Source organism: Alosa pseudoharengus, unplaced genomic scaffold, assembly GCF_046254945.1.
Source record: "Alosa pseudoharengus isolate Yale_2024_CS ecotype anadromous, Long Island Sound unplaced genomic scaffold, YU_APseudo_1.1 YU_APseudo_1.1_scf_15, whole genome shotgun sequence".
Taxonomy (NCBI): Eukaryota; Metazoa; Chordata; class Actinopteri; order Clupeiformes; family Clupeidae; genus Alosa; species Alosa pseudoharengus.
The window spans coordinates 29,583,221-29,604,410 of NW_027468620.1; the positions used below are offsets into that span (position 1 = coordinate 29,583,221).

General features: G+C 40.0%; 2 protein-coding genes across 2 annotated transcripts; both read right to left on the reverse strand.

Annotated features, from left to right (window-relative positions):
* Positions 1 to 2,067: 2,067 nt before the first annotated feature.
* Positions 2,068 to 5,142, reverse strand: rps24 (ribosomal protein S24). The gene is made up of 5 exons (XM_076286212.1): positions 5,080 to 5,142; positions 4,122 to 4,187; positions 3,799 to 4,008; positions 3,465 to 3,578; positions 2,068 to 2,146 (listed from the first exon to the last, which is right to left on the reverse strand). Exons 1-5 carry the CDS (start codon positions 5,080 to 5,082, stop codon positions 2,144 to 2,146), a joined length of 396 nt encoding a protein of 131 aa, XP_076142327.1. The 5' UTR covers positions 5,083 to 5,142; the 3' UTR covers positions 2,068 to 2,143.
* Positions 5,143 to 7,491: 2,349 nt separating this feature from the next.
* pald1b (phosphatase domain containing paladin 1b) lies at positions 7,492 to 19,384 on the reverse strand. Its single transcript, XM_076286213.1, has 20 exons — positions 19,191 to 19,384; positions 18,417 to 18,611; positions 16,896 to 16,998; positions 16,350 to 16,529; positions 16,011 to 16,175; positions 15,652 to 15,812; positions 15,475 to 15,550; positions 15,228 to 15,379; positions 15,030 to 15,117; positions 14,768 to 14,872; positions 14,275 to 14,370; positions 13,365 to 13,499; positions 12,633 to 12,749; positions 11,009 to 11,185; positions 10,618 to 10,815; positions 9,860 to 10,000; positions 9,676 to 9,747; positions 9,388 to 9,528; positions 8,335 to 8,490; positions 7,492 to 7,953 (listed from the first exon to the last, which is right to left on the reverse strand). The coding sequence occupies exons 1-20, from the start codon at positions 19,241 to 19,243 to the stop codon at positions 7,804 to 7,806; spliced, it is 2,661 nt and encodes an 886-aa protein (XP_076142328.1). The 5' UTR covers positions 19,244 to 19,384; the 3' UTR covers positions 7,492 to 7,803.
* Between the last annotated feature and the right edge of the window lie 1,806 nt (positions 19,385 to 21,190).

A 21,190-nucleotide genomic window follows, 5' to 3' on the forward strand; every position in this document is an offset into this window, starting at 1 on the left:
TCTTACAGTAATGTTTGTGCAAAACATTGTATTTGTGCATAACACAATGCCATTTCAAATGAAAACATTTAATTTCCTACTGCTGAACTGAATGAATTCTTCAAAACTGCAGCTTTGATAGCCAGACAACTTTGCAGTGTCAATGGCAGTAAGGGATGCATCCTCTTAGAGGACAGGTAAGCATATTCCGAAGTTGGTGTGTACCTTTTTGCAGCACCATTCTGGCAGGAGTCATCTTCAGACATTTCAGTATTATAAGAGTGAAGATTTGACATTTGAGGAATAAACTAGTCATTGTCCAATTAACTGCATGTTTTCCATAAATATGCACAGAAGTATAAATACTAATGTGGCCAAATACAGACCTACCATCACTCCCACTAAACACATAGGCCTACATGTACAAATGCAGATCAGTTGATATAATCATCTAGTTTTTATACACATCACTATATACACCTCGAGCATTCAAGTGCTTCCCATAACATTAACGCACAGCTTTCAGAAATTAGGGTTTTCCATCTCAATGTGCAATCAAGTAATGTTCCAAGTTGCTATTGCCAATCAAGTACTACACCCATTACACAAACAGCTCTAGCTTTATAGCCTAATGCATACATGGGCAACATACGTCCCGCGGGCCACATCCGGCCCGCGTAAGGTCCGTGAAAGAACAATAGTCAAGAGCCTAGCATAGAGATAATGCACGCAAATCAATATTGTTGCTTTTATTTTGAAAGCGACTGCTATTTGTACGCCCATACATTTGTGCGTGGATGCATACGATGTAAACACCCTCACTGATGTGCTGGTGAATAGAATTTATGCTTCTGCGTCGACACAATGCAGTTGCCTTTAAGTCGGCGTAAACCTTTCAAAGTTTTGTGTCTTACTGTATGTCTGCGTCGCTCACCACCGCAAAGGTTGTCAGAACGAACTCCTGCTGTTTGTTGGAGATACGAAGTGTTAATTTCAAAACGTTACTGGCAGAGAGACAGTTTACATTCGGATAACCCCGTCACCGTAACCAAAATATGTCTGAGTTTATTTGCAAAGCTTAAGTTAGCGAACTAGTATGATGCTATTGCTACTACCCACAGGTTGCTTGAAGCAGCCGGCTCAACACACAGGGCGAGTTGACCAATCACAGTTTTGTGCATAAAGTTAAAGCAAAAACATAGCCTACATTTTTAAAATAGTTTTCTTTGTGCATGTTGATTAACTAATGACAGCCTACTGTACAGCCTACATAGTCTAATTCTGCATAGAGTTAATTTAATGATGGTAATGATTTAATGATGAAATATTGCTGAGTATTGATGAAATGGTGGCACAGGCCTATGGTTGTACTGACTCCTTCACATGTTCATGGCCTAGCCTAATTATATAGATATTGTAGTACTTTTTTATATCAGCCTTTGAAAACTGAAAAAAAAAATGTCAATGTCAAAAAATCATTTTCGAGAATGAGGATTAAATACTGGACATAGATTAAATAGCCTATTGCTGTTTTTCCTTGGTCTCCCTCACATTTTCATCTGTTCTTATGAGTAGTAAACAAAACCATATGATTTACTTAATGTTATACAAGAACAGAATAGAATTGGACAAAATTGAGTTCAGACTTGAGTTCGGTATTTTGGGTCCGGCCCTCCTCAACAGTCCCAGTTTGTCATGTGGCCCCTTGGGGAAATTAGTTGCCCACCCCTGGCCTAATGTGTTCCTTATATGCCATCAACAACCCATCTTGCAATAGAAAAAAGGGTAGGCTTAACAGTGGAATTTAAAGGATTACTTAAATTGGTTTCAGTCTCAGAAAACTGCCCTCATTGCTTTGTCTCCTTCACTCAGTACTGCTAGACTGATTGAAGTCACTGCACTTAAATGCTAAATAAATAAACTTGCATCATTGATTAAGAAAATCAAGACAAAAATTAGTCAGGAAACACACACAAAATATGAGTGTGTATGTGTTCTCTTGAACAGATATCCTCTTTGGGTTAAGGAAAAAAGCTACAGAATTGCTATTACCCAATATTACACAAAACAAATATGTCAAAGGCAAGATTATGAAATTTTCCTTTTTTATTTGATGACAATATACAAGAACATTTCCAGGATGATCGGTTCCCCTTTGACGGTCTCACTGTAGAAAGAGAAAGTGAAAGGACAACTTGTTAGGAAGGCAAAAGCACATACAGAAGAAGACCAACCTACCAGCAACTCCACTACTGCTGAGGTAAGGGAACTAGAAAGGGATAACTACAGAGATCACAAAGGAAATCAGGATCTGGTTAACATACACAAGACTAGAAACACACTTTGTAGCATTTCCAGTTCACAACCTGGAACTCTAAAACCAGTGCAAGTCAGGAACACTCCAGGCTTGAGTGGGGACAGAACAAGATGGGGGTAAGTCTTGTGAAGCCATGCAATTCAGTGGCTTGTTAATCTACCTCACTTCTTCAAATTCAACCCATGAGTTCACACACATAGAGCAAATAGATCATGCTCTGAACTTAGTGTTCGGTTTAGTCAGTGTACGACACAAGGACATTTGTAATGTTGCTGTTATCGTTTATGTCGCTGTGTTTAACACAGCCAACTGGGGTGTACTATATGGACAAACATGACAAACATGACAGGAACATCTCTTCAAAACACTGCTGATAAACTAGCAAAGGGATAAATCACATGCAAAGCTTTGATTTCAACTGAACAGGACATGAATGTGCAACAATCAGCACACCATGCCAACTCCGCTCTACCTGGAAAGACACCTCATTTCTGACAACGTCCGCAGGAGGCAAAAAATAAAGCAAAAGATGAAAATAAATTAAGCATTTGAATTGATCATATTAAAAGCCGTCTTAGGAGCTGCTCTCTGATGCCTGTTCAGGAAGGCTATTGTTAGCTTTCATGAAAATGTCAATGCCTTAACTTTAATCACTTACATTTTAGACTCTTTAGACACTCTTCAGAGAACAACTCTTAAGACTGAATAAAGTAAGGCCTGCAATGATACCATCCTCATCTAGCATGAAGACTCAAGCCTTGCCCACTAGAGTTGGTCTATGGAAGCAATACAATGTACTGTACTGAATAACTAATGAAAGTGGTGTTACATTAGAATATTGGCACTGCACAACAATGGAAACAGATCTGACCGCAACAAAGGCAGATCTGACTGACATATGGTCAGTAACTAGGGTTAAAGTAGGTGGTGTTTGGGGAATGTTAGCATGGGACATCACCCCAATATAAATGTGGAAATCAGTTACTCCACTCTTAACACCATTTACCTTCTATTGTCCAGAACAAGATTTGGGAAAGGAGAAAGATGACAAAGAGCAAATTAAGATGGCAAAGAAACAGAAACAACTAGATTGGCTAATTAAAAATGTGATGGCAAGCACAACAAAATGGCTTACGGATGGCATGTTCTATGAAAAAGAGCATCTTACCTTCTTGCCAGCTGCACCAACAGATGCTTTTTTGGTTCCTCTGACCTTCTTCATTCTGTTCTTGCGTTCCTTGCGCTGTTTTCTGGAAGTCTTCTTTTTCTCATACAGACCGTGCTGTTAAAGGAGAAAAAATGGCATCAGGTTAGAAAGAGAACATGTGGGTCACCATGGCAGTATTTCCATGGCAAGAAAATAAAACTAGGTATGTTTCTAACTGATGAACCAAAGATTATGGGTAAATTCCATGTGTTCAATTTCACTGCAGTTAGAAACACAATTCAATGACACTACAGAGTACCCCTGCAATGACCCAATTTATGGCCAGTCATCATACCCTTTGCAATCTGTATTTGGGCTCATTCTTCTTAGCGTAGTCCAATGAGTCGTAAACCATGGCAAAGCCAGTCGTCTTGCCACCACCAAACTGAGTCTTGAAGCCGAAGACAAACACTACATCAGGGGTGGTCTTGTACAGCTTGGCAAGCTTCTCCCTGACCTCAGTCTTGGGGACTGTTGCTTTGCCTGGATGCAGGACATCAACAACCTGTTGAAAGAGAACTCATGCATTAATGACCTTCACATGTTACAGTGATGTCCATCTTACACAACAGAGCTTTCAGGGTTTTTACACAGATGACAACGTGAAGGTATACTTACCATCTGCTTCCTCTGAAGCAGGCGGTTTGTCATAAACTTCCTGGTCCTGATTGTTACTGTGTCATTCTAAAAAACAAGACGACACATTATTTCACTACAGTCACATTCCATTACACTAAAAAAGGACTCAATCCATCATAGGCATGAAACTAAGCAGGCCACCTAAACAGGTTTGTTACTGTCAAACGAATAGTAACATTTTGACTTAAGTTCAGTTACAGTAGCCACGTAATTAAAAACGTAACGTTCTACATTCTCCTGTGTGTAACATTCGGAAATTATCCTAGGTGGTCTACCAAGTTGCCATAGCTTATCGATATGTTACGCTTCAGATCATACTACTTATTGCATAGCATGGCACATTAGCTGGTATAATGCCTGTGAAAGCTGTAAAGAACTTCAGCCAACCTCGCACAACCACAAACAGTGATGCACAAACGGTGATAAGGTAGGTACTGCCAAAGGTACATTTGTTGAATTCTGCAGCATTGAATAAAACAATCACAACCAGGAACAACGCACATCATTCTTAATGGGCTAACCTTGCTAATTAGCCATTTAGCTAACACTTGCTAGCAGGATGGAAGTGTATAGCAGACAGAAACCACTAACGGTGCAGACACGCTCAGATCTTATTTCACTTAGCAGCTACATTACATTTATTTGGTTAACACCACAAAATGAACGCAACTGTCGCATTGTAGGTACTATGTTACGGCTTAATTCGCTCATATTTCGAACACTACTAGTAGCACTGCTCAGAGCAGTCTTGTGAGAAGGCCACCGTTGTTATTAGGACCAAACATTTGGCACTAAACTCATAATTATCATCTCAATTCATGAATAGAATTACCCGTATACGGATGGGGTTCATGTACATTTAATAACTTCGAATAAGATAATAGGATGTTTCCGATAATAACGGATTTTGATGATCATTTATTGCCACAAAACTCACCATCTTGGCGTCGGCTCGCTCAGAGATGTGGGAAAGGAAGGAGGACCAGCAAGCGCCCAATGAAATGCCTGAATCGTGGTAAGGGTTGCTTACTATTTGCCTGATTAAAAATCAAATAAATACGGCCAACGTCACTTATTTAAAAATCATTTATTTTTTACCGCACAAAAATATTTACTTTATATCAAACCAATGTATGTGACTAGCCTACTGCAGAAGTGAAACGATTCACAAATAAATGTCAATTATCAACATAAATAGTCTACCAATATTTAGTAGCTTTAACAGTTGTAGGACCCAGATTATGCGAGTTGAAAAATAAGCTTTACAATCCATATGTTCAGAATCAAATTAGGCCACATAAAAATGAATTATCACGTTTGCAGTGTGGCAGGTAAATCGTAGCGTTTCCCTTTAGTGCAACATCAAGAGAAAACGCTAGGTGTCATCATACACCTATAATCTGATTCGACATAGACTGGGTGCGAGTTTGACAGCGTAATATTTTTGACAGGGGTACCCATAGCCTACTCGAAGTTCAGTAGTAATAATAATAATAATAATAATAATAATAATAATAATAATTACCGAGTAGATGTGATTTCCTTCATTGTGCATTTTCAATCTTTACACTTCCCCCTCTATTTTGAGTTTTTGCTCGAAATTGCACACCGCCTACTAACAATGGCCCTGTTTCCACATAGGCTACTTTGACTTATATTCAAGTGCTTGACCTCGTTTGAAAGCAGAGGCCTTGTAGATTATTTTGTATAGATTGATTGTGTGATAAACGGTCAGAGAGGGGTAGGCGGTTTTGTACATCTCTGGAAATAACCACATTCTGCCCTCTTGGTCATTTATTTTCTCCTGGAAACACAACTGAGGCCCACCACGAGGTCTTGTGAATCTGTATCTCAAAGTAGATCAATATAGAATGAAATATGAGTAGGCTACTTTAGACCATTATTTGCCAAAGTATGCTCATGCGTTTTCTAAAATGCCCTATGAAAACTCCCCATAGGACTTTTGGTTACCCAAAATGCATACTGACAATAAAAGGCTTACTGTGTGGCAACCTCTTGGTGTAGAAGCATAATCCTGGTCTCAAATAATATGGAATATGGATATGGAATGATTACACAAAAGTCTCTATTTTTTGCATTTTCTTTGTTGGTTCAATGGATGTGTAAGATGGGACTATACATATGCACAACTAATAATAGATAAAACAACATGAATGTTCAATTTCTAGATTCCTGTGAATATTTCAATACCCAATATATGCTGCATCTACTTATTGCTAAGGGATATAGCAGCCTACACTGCAGCTAGAAAGTAGGGAAGCACCAAAGGCACAGGAGGGGGAGGAGGGCATTTTTGATGAAATTTAATTGAGACATAGTAAGATTAACCTGACAATGTAAAGCACTATACAGATTGAACAGGAAAAAGGTTGTCATATATGGATTCCCAAGAGTACAAGCTTTCAAATGGTATAATGTTACTATGCTATCATACATAGTATGGTGCATTGATTTAAAATGCTGGGGGGAGGTGGGGGGCCTGCGGCCTAGTGTTACTGAAGAAAGGCATATTTTCGTTTACATGCATATGCCTACATCCTGACCTCACAAGAAAACTTGAGCTGAGCATTCTTAATTCATAGCATAACATTACCGTGACATGTGTCCGTCTTTTTCCTTGGTCATATTAAATCGGCTGTGTTCTTATTAACTTACCCTTAGCTTACCCTACCATGACTTGGAGTTTGGTAATTTCTGTTATTTGGATCCAATGAGTGAGACCCAGTAAGTGTTCAAAATAAAACTTATTAGGCTACGGTATTCTCCTGATAACGTGACTATGTTGTAATTATGAGATAATTATCTCGTAATTATGAGATAACCTGATTTTTTTTTTACCCATGTGAATGCAATTAGCTTCCGTATTTACCTGATGAAGAAATAGTCCCATAATAAAAAGACTTTAATAACATATGGGCCTATGGGTAAATATCACAATGCAGGAAAACAGAGGGTGCAGGTTGCTGCAGGAACAACAGGGGGTGCTGCAGCACCCTAAGTACCCCCACTTCCTGCGGGCCTGTAGCCTATAGGCCTAAATTAGGAGGTCCTACAAATATGCATGGCCAGGCAAGAAGCTATGCAATGTAAGGTGGTCATAGTCATATTCTCAATCTCAACCATGCAAAATGACTTGGGCTGATATCTTCTGACTGGAGAAACACACATCCCACCATCAAAGAGGAGGCTCCTGTGCAATGCAGACCAAAGATCACAAACCACACTTGCTGCATTTCTCAACTGTCCATTTGTCCCAACTGTCTAGGCCTAAAATGGGTATAATAGCCTAATGAAAAACTGAAAAACAACCCCACCTATAATGGTTTGTTGCTGTGTGGTGGAACAACCTCTTCTTAAATAAATAAGTCTGTTGCTTTCATTTTACTTTTACTTTGATTGTTGATCAAGGCTATGATTTTATGTATCGTAATATGTATCTCTATTCATATAGCCTATCTTCATGCTTTGTTTTATGCATTACTAGTCTAAATAGGCTAATTTTCCAAGTCACACAAAAAGATAAATTAAATTCAGAGTGATTTAATTAGTGTCAAAATGGAAATGTAATTTACAACGACATGACAAAACCCAAAAGGTTCATTATGCATCCCAGTCAGTGTGAAGACTGCGGACACACTCTTCAGATGAACTCTCCACGAATAGGCAGTGCATGAGCAGGTGGCTGTCGCCAGCGGCAACGGAGACTGCTCAGAGACATGTCCCTGGGCTTGTCAAACTCAGGGAAACCCAGCTGGTTGAGAATGGTAAAGATTCCAGCTCTTGCTGCAACCTGCAAGTCCAGGAAACACTTGCTGTCAGATTTCTTCTATTGCAAAAAATCATCAATTTCAGGTGAAATTACATTCTAAAGCACTATTAAAGTCAACATAAAATACCAGTTTCACCAGTTTCAACACACCTAAAGAATAACAAAAAAGCCTCCCCTTATATTATAACAGAAACAACACAAGGAAAATAAACTCTGTGAATATTGTACTTTCCACACTGTGAAAAAGATTAGCACTTTCAACAGTATAGTTGTCAACATGTAGTGTGAAATATAGAATTGACACTGTTGTCACAGCTCAGTCAAAGTAACGAGATGACTTGAGTGTGCAAATCCTTTTTTCTGAAAATTGAGAGCTAAGAATGAAAGATGATAAATGGCCACCTGGTGTGTCCATGTAGCGAAGGGTCGTCTCCAGGAGTCCTTCTTCTCCAGGTGGAGGTATGTGTTGAACAGTATGAGGTATATGTAGCGCTCAAGGTACTGAAGACTTTTCAGCTGCCAAACCTGAGACTCTTTCTCTGTTTTTGCAGCTTTTGTCTAAGTAAAAAAAAAAATGTTGCTTTCATGAACTGCCTTCATTTTAAGCAAGGTTTTTTTTTAAAAGACATTCCCTTAAAACTATTTCATCAGCACATTCTTCTCTTGAGCGGCAATATCTGTGAGTTTTAGTGAAAGGTCATTGAAACAAAAGGCCTTATTATTCTTAAGTATATAGACTGTTATTCACAAGCTGTGTCATCATTCTATAAATAATGAACCACTCGGCAGAGAGCCTGTTTTTGTGCTGCAGACAATAAACATGCCAGACCCTGCATGTCAAATAAATGTACGGATTTAGGATTTAGTATGATAAGCTTGGTATTTATTTGCACATTTTGTGCGTCCTGCTTGTGACGTGTATCAAAAGCTGAACTGTCATTTCTGTCACCCAAGTAAGCCTCTGGACTTACATCAATGACATTATGCATACTGCATCTTTTAATTACCAAACACGGTGGTCATTAAACTGTCCCACAGGTACCACTAAGACCTATTCAGCTTTGTTTGGTTTGTGATGTTTCCTTTTGAGCTGGAAAATCAATGTATTGAATTGCAAAATGCTATATAAAAGAAAAACTGCACTGCTCACAATACATTGACATTTTCTAAACTGTACTTTAATTGAGACATAGTAAGATTGATAACAGATCATCAGAAAAGATGATAACTGTACTTATCATCTGTTGGTTTCAGTAGACCTTCCCTGCAGTAGCACACTGCTGGAATCAGCCTGGCTCTCCGAAATTCATCATGAGCTACTAAATTATCTTTAAAATCCAGACAATACTTTTTTTGGTGACTAAACATCTACATCAAGATTACAAACATATTAACTACATTTCTTATACCTTCACAGTGAATGTTTTATTGCATTTGATCCATATGATGTCTCACCTTTCTGTAAGCGCAGATGATCATCTCTCTCAGGTGGTAATGCATAGGCGTCATGGTCTCACTCACAATGTCCAGTGCCATGTCCACCTCTCTCTTCATCTGCTGGCCCTGTGGCAGTAGCCTCACTATCTGCATCACTACCTACACACACACACACACACACACACACACACACACACACACACACATACACACAAAGGTAGGTGCAAGTGCAAACAAACTAGATTAATTTCATGCAAGTAGATGAGTGAAGCAGCAGTAAGGCTTGTGCTGTCTGTGGTGGGCTACCTCAAACTCTCCTTTTGTGTATTTAGCATCAGGGATGCTCACAATCTCTTCCTCCACTACATCAGGGAAGCCCTATGCAAAAAACATTGAAGTTATGATACATCAAAAGGCACTAAATATATCAAAAACAATTATTTTTAATTCATAAAATCAACATGGTATGTTTGGTGAAAAGAGTTCTCACGTTGAAATGCCACAGTGTGAGGGTTGTAATGGCCATGGCAGCTGTGGTCCTGTCTTTGCCGCTGTGGCAGCTGCAGACAAATGCAGAGGTCGGGTCCTCAGCTAAGCTGCTCTTTATGGCGTCCAAAAGCTCATCAAAGACCTTTCAAAGGAAATTTGGTATCACTATCTATTAATAAAGAAATGTGAAGAGAGGGGTACCCCTTACATATATCCTGAAAAAGCAGCAAAGACATCTCTATCAGGCATTAGATAATACAGTTCTATTTCAAGTCAGGTCAAGTCAAGTTACTTTATTTTCTCCCCCAATGGGGCAATTTGTTGCGCAGCAGATAGTACAAATCACACACAATCACACACACAGTAAAGAGGTTGCCTACCTTGTAGACATATAAAAAACAATAAAAACAGTAAACAGTCAATAAATAGTAAGTCAATAAAATAATAAATAAATAAGAATACAAAAAGGGGAGGGGTGAGGCTCATCATATCCAAAAGTATGAGTGGGGGTGTGTGGGGGTGGGGGTTATCTAGTATATAGTATATATAGTATTATATATTATAGTATATATCTATGGTTCTTTATAGAATTTAGAAGTATAATGGCTGCAGGTACAACAGACTGTTTATATCTGTTGGTTCTAAAACTGGGGAGTTTAAAGCGTGATCCAGATGACATCTGAAATTCCGCCTGTAAGGGATAAGAACTATCTGACAGGATAGACTAAACTGCTTAGTGTTCAATTCTGCACGTCTTGCCTCCTCGTGTGGTGCAGAGCAGTCTGCCAGGGGGATGCGCCTATAGCGGAGGCCTGTGTGTGTGCTGCTGAGCTGGCGGAACATCTCCTGCAGTGTGTGGCAGCTCTTAAACATCCTCATCTGCCTCTCCTGCTCCAGGATCACCTCCAGCCACTTGCCACAGTGCAGGACCTCCTCTGCCAGAGCCTGCTCCAGTTCCTGGGACAGAAAGCTGATGATAACACTGAAAAGAAACCAACGAAAAAGCCTGTGCAGTTTCATCTGGGCACTGGACATCGACCACATGTTTTCATCACTTCATTAGAAACACTCAATGTTTTAGTCATTTTGGTTTGACACATGAATGGCTCATGTAGTACTTTTGTTTCATACAGGAAGCACTAGATGTCACCTGGAGTTGGTGTGGGCTCTGTGTGCAGATTCTGATAGGCTTCTCCAGACAGGTGGGCTCTCGTGGGATGAACACCTGGCCATTGCCCTCCATCACCAGTTCCTCTTGCAAGTTGATCCACAGCAGATGTACATGCTTCCTCTGCTCCGTCAGGTAGGACAGAACTGTAGACAGAGCCTGAAACAAAAGACAATCATAACCAGGGTTGGGTCAGATTACTTTCAAATGTAATCCATTACTGACTACAAATGACATGGCAATTTTTTTAATCAGTAACGTAATCAGGATTACCAAAAACATGTAACGTAATCTGATTACTTTAGGATTACTTTTAGATTACTTCAATAAATATGCCCCTAAGTAAAAGACACCACCACTGAATTGATGAAAGAATTCTCATTCTATTTTTCTGTTTATTATTTCATTACATCTAAGAAATCTCTTTGCTCTGAGTAAAGCATTCCTGTGTGAATTAACTGATCTTTTCTTCCAAAAATCTTAATGTAGCCCCTTGTTTTAGTGTTACCATTTACTTTGAGGTCACCAGGTCCCATTGTCTGAAAAACACCCAAAACCAATACATTTCTATAGCTATTCTCCACTTTGGGGGTGGTATTTTGGTGGTTGAAATTTTCCCCATCCCAAAATTGTTCACTTAGTCATCATGGATGTGATCATGGATCACTATTCTCCAAACATGCACAACTCAACTTAACCTTTACAAGTGCACACCTGGACAATGAATTTAGCTTTTGCTGGATTTTTTTGACCCAGGGACATGGCCTGAGATTGAATGACACCATGTTCACCACAATTGAAAATTATTCCTTTGGGATGTTTTTCAACCAGGGGGACCTGGTGACTTTCTCAAAGTAAACGGTAACACTAAAACAAGAGGCTACATTAAGATTAGGAGGAAAAGATCAGGCAGTGTGCCGAGAGACCTGCCCCAATAGTAAATAAGTTAGTAAGTAAGTATAGATACTCTTTTGATCCCGTGAGGGAAATTTGGTCTCCCAATCCGCGAATTAGTGAAGCACAGTGAACACACAGTGAGGTGAAGCACACACCAACCCGGAGCAGTGAGCTGTCTGCTACAACGGCGCTCGGGGATCAATGAGGGGTTAGGTGCCTTACTCAAGGGCACTTCAGCTGTGGATGTGGGCATGGGAGAGCAGTGCTCAACCACTTCCCCCGCCCACATTTTTTCTACTGGTCGGGGATCGAACCGGCAAGCATTGCTTGCATAATAAAATGTAATCAAGTAATCCCCAACAATGTAACTGTAATCTGATTACACATTTTTTTTATTGTAATCTGGGCTGATTATAGTTACTTGATTTTTGTAATCTGATTACGTAATCCAGATTACATGTAATCCGTTACTACCCAACCCTGATCATAACCCATGTCTCAACCAATCTGTCATCCTGAAGTTGATACAAATCATTCTACTCATATGCACACCCGTTATCCACAACAATTTGCCATTTACAGGATAGGTTTACACCATCAGTTTAAGAAATGTGCAATATAATTTATGTCAGATTTAATAGATGGACCTGACTATGTGTAGCCATGGTTTTTGCTCGGTTTTTGCAGACATGTTAGTATACAGTCCTACCTCAGAGCCAGGCTGAGTCATGCCATACACTGGCATTTTGGGGACCCGTCTGAAGTTGGATGCTTTCATCTCCTTGGCTGTACTCAGGATATCTGGGGCTAGATATTCACTCGCTACCTATCAGCAGAATGAGTGAATATGTAAACAGTGCTCGTACACCAAGGCACAGGTGGTGTCTTGTCTGTGAAGTAGCAGCTGGTGCAACTCATACATACTGTAACAACACAATGAGCAGGGCTTAGAATTGAGGTTACAGGTGAGTTAAGGTGCAGTGAATCATTTAAAAAAACATCGCTCTCAGATAAACCTAGAGAAAACATTCATCCAGTTTATGACAATAAAATAAAGAATTGGAACCATATGATACATTGACATTTAAAGATAACGTTAGAAAATTGAATGGTATATTTGTTAACTCATGTGGTCACAATTTGTAATGACAAACTATTTTTCACCTTCATAATGTCACAACACAATAATTAACTTCTCCTAAACAATGGGCTCAATTTGCTATTTTGATTTGATCCATTACAGTCATAGAGAGGTTTGCAGAATTGCCTTATTGTGCTTCACTTGTAAATATGGCATTCATCATACTACTTAAGGCAACTTCACCTTCATGCCATGTGGGGGAGTTAGTGCTCAGTCTGGCAAACTGGTGGGGTCCCATGCAGGGACCTCCCAAATACACTTTTGTGTGTTTTTAAAACTACAGGTAAAGTTGATCCTCACCAGTACCCTGGTTCCCCTTGTGATGAGGGCTGCTGGTGCAGAGAGCTCTGACAGATCCATAGCAGCAAGCAAGCGGTAGAGCCAGGCATTGGAGCACATCCACTGACTGAAATTTTTTACAAATGCCAAGGGATACTGTTTGAGGAAGATAGATAAGGTAAACACAGACAGTTAGACATTACTGTGTAAAAGTCTTATCTTATGTGTTTTGCTTCAGCAATGCTAAAATGACCATGTAAATGTACTTATCGCTCTCTTAACTGGAATATAACCAGAAAACACATATATGGTAATGTAGAGAGTATTTAAAAACACATAAAATGTAGCTTTTGATCTGGTTCCAATCTGATTTCAGTGTTAGGCCACCATTGCATTTGGTTGCTTTAGCTGTGTAATAATGACCAATCTCGCAAAGGGGAAACTGTTGATGGCGCACTAACAGGCATGCCCTGCCTGCCCTGTCCTGCACGCCAGAAGCTGGCAGATCTAGCTGTGATGGAGACCTCGAGATCAACGGCTGACTTTACCCAAAAGCTGACCCCGTGGGAACAAGAGCATCTTGGCAGGGAGCAATAAGGAGGGAAAGCGTTGTCAGCGTTTTGAAAGCGTTGTCAGAGGCAGAACCAAAACCAGCTGGCTCTGTCAACAGCTTCCCTTTGTAAGATAGGTCATTATAACACTGTAAAACAAAACATCTGATGGCGTATGTTCTGTTTATATAATAAATAAAATCAAAAATAAGTAAAAAATAGTAAAAGTAAAAAATAAATGTATTGATCACTATATAAGTGATCATTACATTGCTAAAACAACAACACTAAACACAGACATTAGCATAGTACTGCATATTTTAAGCATCATGTAAAATTATGAAAAATAAATCTGGTAAGAGTAGATAAGTGTGGAATACCTCCTCATGAAGATAGGCATTAAAAACAATCAGGTAAAAATAACACTCAAGGCTCTGAAGTGTCCTTTGAAAAAAATAGCTTTTTGTGCTGCTTCCCTATATCAGAAACACAAAGTTGAATTATTATTAGAGTCGACCATAACACAAAACAAGCCTGACCTTACTTAAATCGCCAAGAACTATGATATCCATATTTTGTTGTCAAACAACCCTGAAATGGATATTTCAAACTATATCAAACCAAACATATCTAAAACACAGAAAGCCATTTCTTATCTCATTATCATAACACAAATGATTATGTCCTTCACATGTGACTGAGGAGGAAAAAAGTTATTACATCTTGACCTCATTAGCTAAGCCAAAGTGGGTGTGATTTATGTTCATCCTTCAAGGACATGTGACAGCAAATATGAGGAGTATTGGTTGCAACCCTCCCGGATGTGAATCAGGCAGAAACCATTGTTACTATTGACCAGTGTGATGACCTCACCTGAATCTGATAATCCTCTCCAAGTCCCTCCAGCTTTTTCTTGTTTTCATAGATGGAATCTTTAATATTGTGCATCTCTGAGCATGAAGCAATTGCACCGTTCACCTGTTGCAAACAATAGACTGCTTACATTTATTTGACAAAGGATGTCCTGAGGATTTGAGTGACTGAGCCACAATGTAGTTATGTGTTCAGTGATGGTAAATAATATGAGCATGTTTGCAATGGCACTATGCTCATATAGGCAGGGTAAAGTCCTCACCTCCTCCAGGATCTGCTGCCCTTTTGGAAGTCTGCTGATTAACATCTTTATGATCTGAAATTCAGCCCTCTCCTGTGTCTTCGCTGACCTGGAAAAATTAAGACCAAATGCATTTTTCCATCATAAAAATGGAATAAAACTATCGGCATGCATCTGTAAAATCAACTTATGTAAAATCCAATCACAACAGAATCTAACGTTGCTTGCTGAGGAGCTCCCTTCAGGTGACACATGACCAGGGCACCCAGGATCATGCCCAGGTTGGTGCGTCCAACTCCCATCTGACAGCTGAAGAGCAGGCTGGGAAGAGGGATGCAGGTATCCCTGTGAGACGCCAGGCTGGGGGTCTCCTGGGGGGCAACATTGAACATTCTAGGCTTGTTTGTACACTACAGTTAAGGCATGCTTACTCATGTTATGAGTATCAGAAAAGAAAACTTCATACCCTTATAACACTGATGAAAGCATCAAAAGTCTCTTCTAAGGGTGCTCCTTCCATTGGCAGTGGTAGGCGATAATACCTGTAGTAAATCACCATATATACTTATACAAATTTGGTCTCAACCAACATGTTATGACAAATATGATATGATTTTGAAATGCTTGGGCATGTTTGAGTGACCTGTAAGAGGGTAGAGTAAACAAGGTTGTCTTGTAGATCTCCTCAGTGACGTGGATATCCTCCTCTGACCGAATGGATACAATATGGGGCTCGTCTTTAAAATGCTCAATGTCATTGTAGACATAAAACATGTTCTTATTCAGTTTCGCAAAGTCACACAGCTGCAAATGAAAAGAAAAAACAATGCATCATACAGCCCCCATCACACCTGCATCTATCATTCTGTGGACGAAAGTATTCCAAGAGAGGAATATTCTCACAGACCAATGAGATGTCAGAGAGGAGGTTGTGTTTGAGGGGACAAATGGAAACCTTCTAAAACCATGGTGTTTTTTTCTTGACATAGTATTGCCTCATACCTCTTTCCTGATGGTTAGTTCCAGCTGCTCTGGGGTGAGTTCTCCCTTTAGGTCATGAAGGTTTTCATGGAGATTCTCCTTCCTCCTGGGCGTGTAAGACACAAAGTCCTTTTCCCAGTGTAAAAATACAACTGGCTCCTCCCGGACACAGAAGAATATAATCTCCTTTTTGGGAATTACGTTGAGATGAAGAGATATTTCAGTTAAATAATTGACACAATGATGATAATGGATTATTCACATCTAAAATTGTGCATGAGGTAGTGTCTTGGGACTCATGTGTTGCTTGACAGAATATTTAAATTACTGCATGCATTATCAACATGGAGCAGTGCTGACCTCATGACCTGCTGCCTGGAGTCTCTGGAGGACCTGTTTGAAGCCATTCAGACTGGGCTGGCCCATGCCATAGATAGGGTAGTTCCCTTGAGCTTTGCGAAGGTTTGGGGCCCCATAGTTCCCTGTGGTACTTAAGACATCTGTTCTGCTGTACACATCCTGAACTATAAAATATTCCCCCTATAGAGAGTAGAAACACAGAATTGAGCGACTCTGTGCATGGATATTGTCATTCTCAAAAAACAGTGTATGGTAATATTTGACCTGCCTCTTCAAAAGCAACAACCAAAGCATAGCAACAGCAAGTTTCTCTGCACTGATGATGTAACTGAATCAATCCTGGTAAACCTGTGGGAATACTCAGGGAAAGTTTTCGTGGTCATGTTATTTACTTGCCAAAAATGTTCCCAGATATTCTGGTTTTCGATCTCCTTTTTTGGGCAAAAGCTTGAGGGATGAATGCAGTGAATATGCTATGCAGACAATATGTGGATATATTGATTTAGATATTTAAGATACTTAAAAAAGTACAGTTTGTGACCTTACCAATATAAGGTAATGCTCAGGCATGGTGTCAGATATTCTGCCCACTGTGTAGTTGGCTGTGAGAAGATCATCATGAATCTGGAACTCTTCTTTACAATTATACCTGTTAACATAGTGAACATTGTCTATGACAGCGGTTCCCAAACTTTTTTCCCCGCGGACCACCTTCTACATCCTGACTCGGCTCGCGTACCCCCACCATCCAACACATAAAAAAGTAACTCATTCTATTGACGCATTCCAGGCATCGTTGTTTAATTAGCCGCCATACATGATAACATAATCAAAATGTGCAACTGGTCTATGAGCTCTCACGTTAAAAAAAACAGTGTGGAGAACCACATTAGAATGGTTAGGTACAGTAGCATCTCACTGCAGACCACGCACTGTGGCTTTGGGCAGTCTGTCTCCCAATCCACATGAAGCCGAGGGCTATATGCCTCATCATACTTTCGTTTTTTTCGCGCTGTCTTTTCTGTCTCGTTCTTTCCTTTATCCCCCTGCGCTCCATCTCCACCTTCATTAGTCTGCCCCCCATCCCATTTCATCCTTACCTGTGTCCTGCTCTGTTTCTCTCGCTTCTCCTCTTCGATCGCTTTAATTAGGCCTTTTGGACAGTGTCCCTGTTTTTAGCCAGTTTTCCATGTTTACACAGCCTTCTACCTGCCCTATACTTCAACGAAACTAACGCGCCAGATATTCTGGCTGCCCGCAGGAAATCACGTGTAGCCTATTGTGTGTAGCTTATTTTTTAATGAAAACATACCCTATTATAGAGTTTACAAATGATTTCCTTTAATTTCACGTTTCCATATCATTATAACCTGATTCGAAATTATGTATTATTTATGAATTAATTATAGTATTAATTAATTAATTAATATTTTTTAACTCCTTTCCGCCATTGCCCTTTTCATCTCGCGTACCCCCTAGTGGCAGCTCGCGTACCACCGGGGGTACGCGTACCACAGTTTGGGAATCCCTGGTCTATGAGAATAAAAAATAGTTAAAAAGAAACTGAATCATGTATAATGCATGATGTCATGACATGTCATTGAAAGATATGATAAGGCACCCAAAGGTACATAATGTTCCTGTTGAATAAGGTCAGATATATTCAGAACACACGTTTGTCCTCATACACCGGCATGTCTCTCCACAAGACTGCACTAACCTTGACAAAGGACTAGAGACATTAGTTATATTGGTAACAGTTTACTTGACAGTATCGACATAAGAGTGACATGACACTGTTATGACACGTTCATGACAGTGTCATGTCACTCTTATGTCGATACTGTCAAGTAAAGTGTAACCGTTATATTTAACTTTAGTAGAACCTCATCGATTGTAAACTATGTGTTCATGTTACCTACAAATAACTTTGGAAACTCCAAAGAACTTTGGATGCAGATGACAAATTACCTTTGGGCATCCTGATTCTATTCCAATCCAGTCATGTTGCAAAGATTGAAATGTGAAAGTCTGTCATGCACTGATAACTTCCTATGTGATGCTTACGTGATAAAGACTGGAGCCACTTTGTTGGTGATGATGGACTTGGCCTTGTTGTTCAGAAAGCTGACCATCTGAGGGGAGCTGTTGCCAGTGGAGAGTCTGTCTGTGGCCATCCGCTTGGCACGTAGGATGTCTTTTTGTTTGGGTGAAGTGAAAGACTGCTGTGCTGTGCTAGCACTTGTTCCCATAATGCATGCCCTGTTGTGAAAAGAGAAGCACGAAAACAGTCCCAGACGTGGTATAGGTGCACTAATGAATTTGTGGTCATCCTGGTCATGCAGCACTTTTAACAAATTGTATGACAGAGATGTAGATTGCTTGAGTTTTGCCCTTCTAAGTGTTTAGAAAAAAGCCATATTTAAAAAAGTTTTCATCAAAACCTCTTTTCAACACAACCTCCTCTCACAACATTTCAATAAAAAGGTCAAACGAACAACAACAAATATAATTGACATTATTTGTCAGACGTCATGGGTACATATATCAGTGCAACCTCCTTCTTCCCCCATCCTCCACACCATGACCACGTTACATCATGCTGTGCTCAGAGCCCCTTTTGCAGTGCTCAGCTATGAGTCACTCAGGGCCGTGGGAGTGTGAGTGGGTTTCTCCAGCAGAGCGAGCTGCCACATTGAAAGCATTGAAGGGTGAAAGAAAAAGAACAGCAACAATCCCAGCTGCAAGGAGTGGACTGCTTTGACAATACATAAGTAAAGGTCAATGAGCATCCATCATCCAACGTTTTCCTTTTTACTGATTAAACTTTAGTAGCCTTACGAGTTCTTTGTACTCCCATTTTGTCTTGGTGTTTTTTTCTTGATTTCAGCCATCACAGTGTCCTTTTAAACAAATCTAAATGCAGTAATTGTTAGATGATGAAAGGTGTCTTGATATAATCCATATTTCTGTGACAGATTAAAGCATAAACTGGAAACAGCTAAAGAACTAAAAAAGGTATATGCATGCAGAGTGATGTCTGTATCACTCTATGTGAATATGCAGAGTCTGTCCGTATGTTCTCTCTCTATATATCTTCGTCTCACGCTGCATGTCTGCCTTCTCATTTATAGCACGGTCCAACCTCTGGGTACATCTGGCAGCCAGACGGTAGAGTGGGTTGGATCAAGTATTCCCAGGGACAGCCTTCTTCTCATGGAGCACACCAGAGATCAACCCCCAAAAGCCCCATAACAGGCTATGGAAATCACAGACATGTCGTAGAATCACAGATATCATATCACTGTTTGTGATTCCGGTGGAAGATTTGAGCTCAATTGGCAAACAATACACTTACCCTCCATCCACCTCATGTGTGTTGGTTGGCAGGGATATAAATCCAAACCATTATCGTATGTCTTTTTTTCATTTGCAGAGCAAAAACTGTACAGCCACCAGAGTTGTTTTGAGAGCACACACAAAACAGATAGAGGTCCATGAACAGCAATTAGCTGACCGCACCTTTAAGTGTCTCATGAATTGCATGATGTAGCTAACTACCAAATAAATGTTAGGATCTAAATTGCATTACGTCGGTCATGTGGAAATGTTGGAATATGTTCAGAGGGTAAACATTAATTAGCCGTATTAGTACAGTACGCTGTGTTTGGAAAATAGGCTCCCGCTAGATTTTCATGTAAAAAATATTTTTTTGCATATTTTGCTAATATAGAGTCTAAGGAACAAGATTTTTTGTCTTCAAATTTTCACAATCCATCTTTAGTGTTTTTATCTGCATGTTTTAAAATAAGCGATTATATCTTGTCCGAAAAGTGATTTTCACATTTTCTTCTAATTTTTTGACAATTAATTCCACTTTTTGCACACAAAACCCACAGATAATGTAGAAAGGTTGTTGGTTCTAAAACAATATCCATAGTTTTTAAACTTTGAGTGTCTGAAAAGTGTAAAAACACTTGTTGCCTATATCAAAAACGATTTCTTAATCTTTGCTTCTCTTGATGCTTTCCTTGACCTGCCATGTCATTCTATTGTCTACCTTAAGAGAAAATAATCTATAATAGTACAGGCAACATAGTACACCACTAGGTGTCATAGGCATGGGTAGTTAAGTAGCAGTAGGCAAAATTAACAAACAAAAGAATTTAAGGTACAAACAAACAGACAAACCACGGATAAGTTACAAACAAACAAACAGACAGACAAACCACGGATGGCCCTCTCACAGCCTGAACTAATACAAAAAACAAATAACTCAAGGGAAAACATTGGTCAGACACTAAACCATGTGCATTTGCTCTCTTTAATCTGCAAGGGATCACATTGTCCCCGGAGCAACTTGTGGTTAAGTGCCTTGCTCAAGGGCATTATAGTGGAAGCCGACATTGAACCGACAACTTTCAGGCTACTGCACGCTAGCCCAGCTCCTTAACCACTACACTACCACCGGCCACTAGAAAAAGACTAGAGTGCCAGGTGGTAATATGGGTACGGTGTCAGGACCACCATGCCTACGATATGCCGCAGCCTCTTCTGAGTGTCTCCTAGCACTAGCATAGACAGAAGTCAGGTACTCTTGATGTTGCACCACCCAATCAGTCGGTGGACTGTCCCTGTGGTCACCTCCAGTATTTCCAAGTAGGTGGTCGACTGGTAACTGTGGCTTCTGACCGAACATCAGCTCGTATGGGGAGTTCTGTGTGGACTGGTACATGGTGGTATTATAGGCGAACAGGAGCTGAGGGAGCAACTGGGGCCATTTACGCTTCTTTTCAGGGGGTAAGGTCCTGAGCAAGTCATGAAGTGTCCGTTCCCCTCTG

Coding starts and splice junctions, on each gene's coding strand:
- rps24 (XM_076286212.1), bottom strand. Junction 4,009..4,121: donor TGCTTCAGAGGAAGCAGATG/GTAAGTATACCT, acceptor CTCTTTCAACAG/GTTGTTGATGTCCTGCATCC. Junction 3,579..3,798: donor CCAAATACAGATTGCAAAGG/GTATGATGACTG, acceptor CTCCTTTAACAG/CACGGTCTGTATGAGAAAAA.
- pald1b (XM_076286213.1), bottom strand. CDS start 19,243: ATGGCTGAAATCAAGAAAAAAACACCAAGACAAAATGGGAGTACAAAG. Junction 15,118..15,227: donor GGAGCTCCTCAGCAAGCAAC/GTTAGATTCTGT, acceptor TAATTTTTCCAG/GTCAGCGAAGACACAGGAGA. Junction 12,750..13,364: donor CAAGGGGAACCAGGGTACTG/GTGAGGATCAAC, acceptor TTCTGCTGATAG/GTAGCGAGTGAATATCTAGC.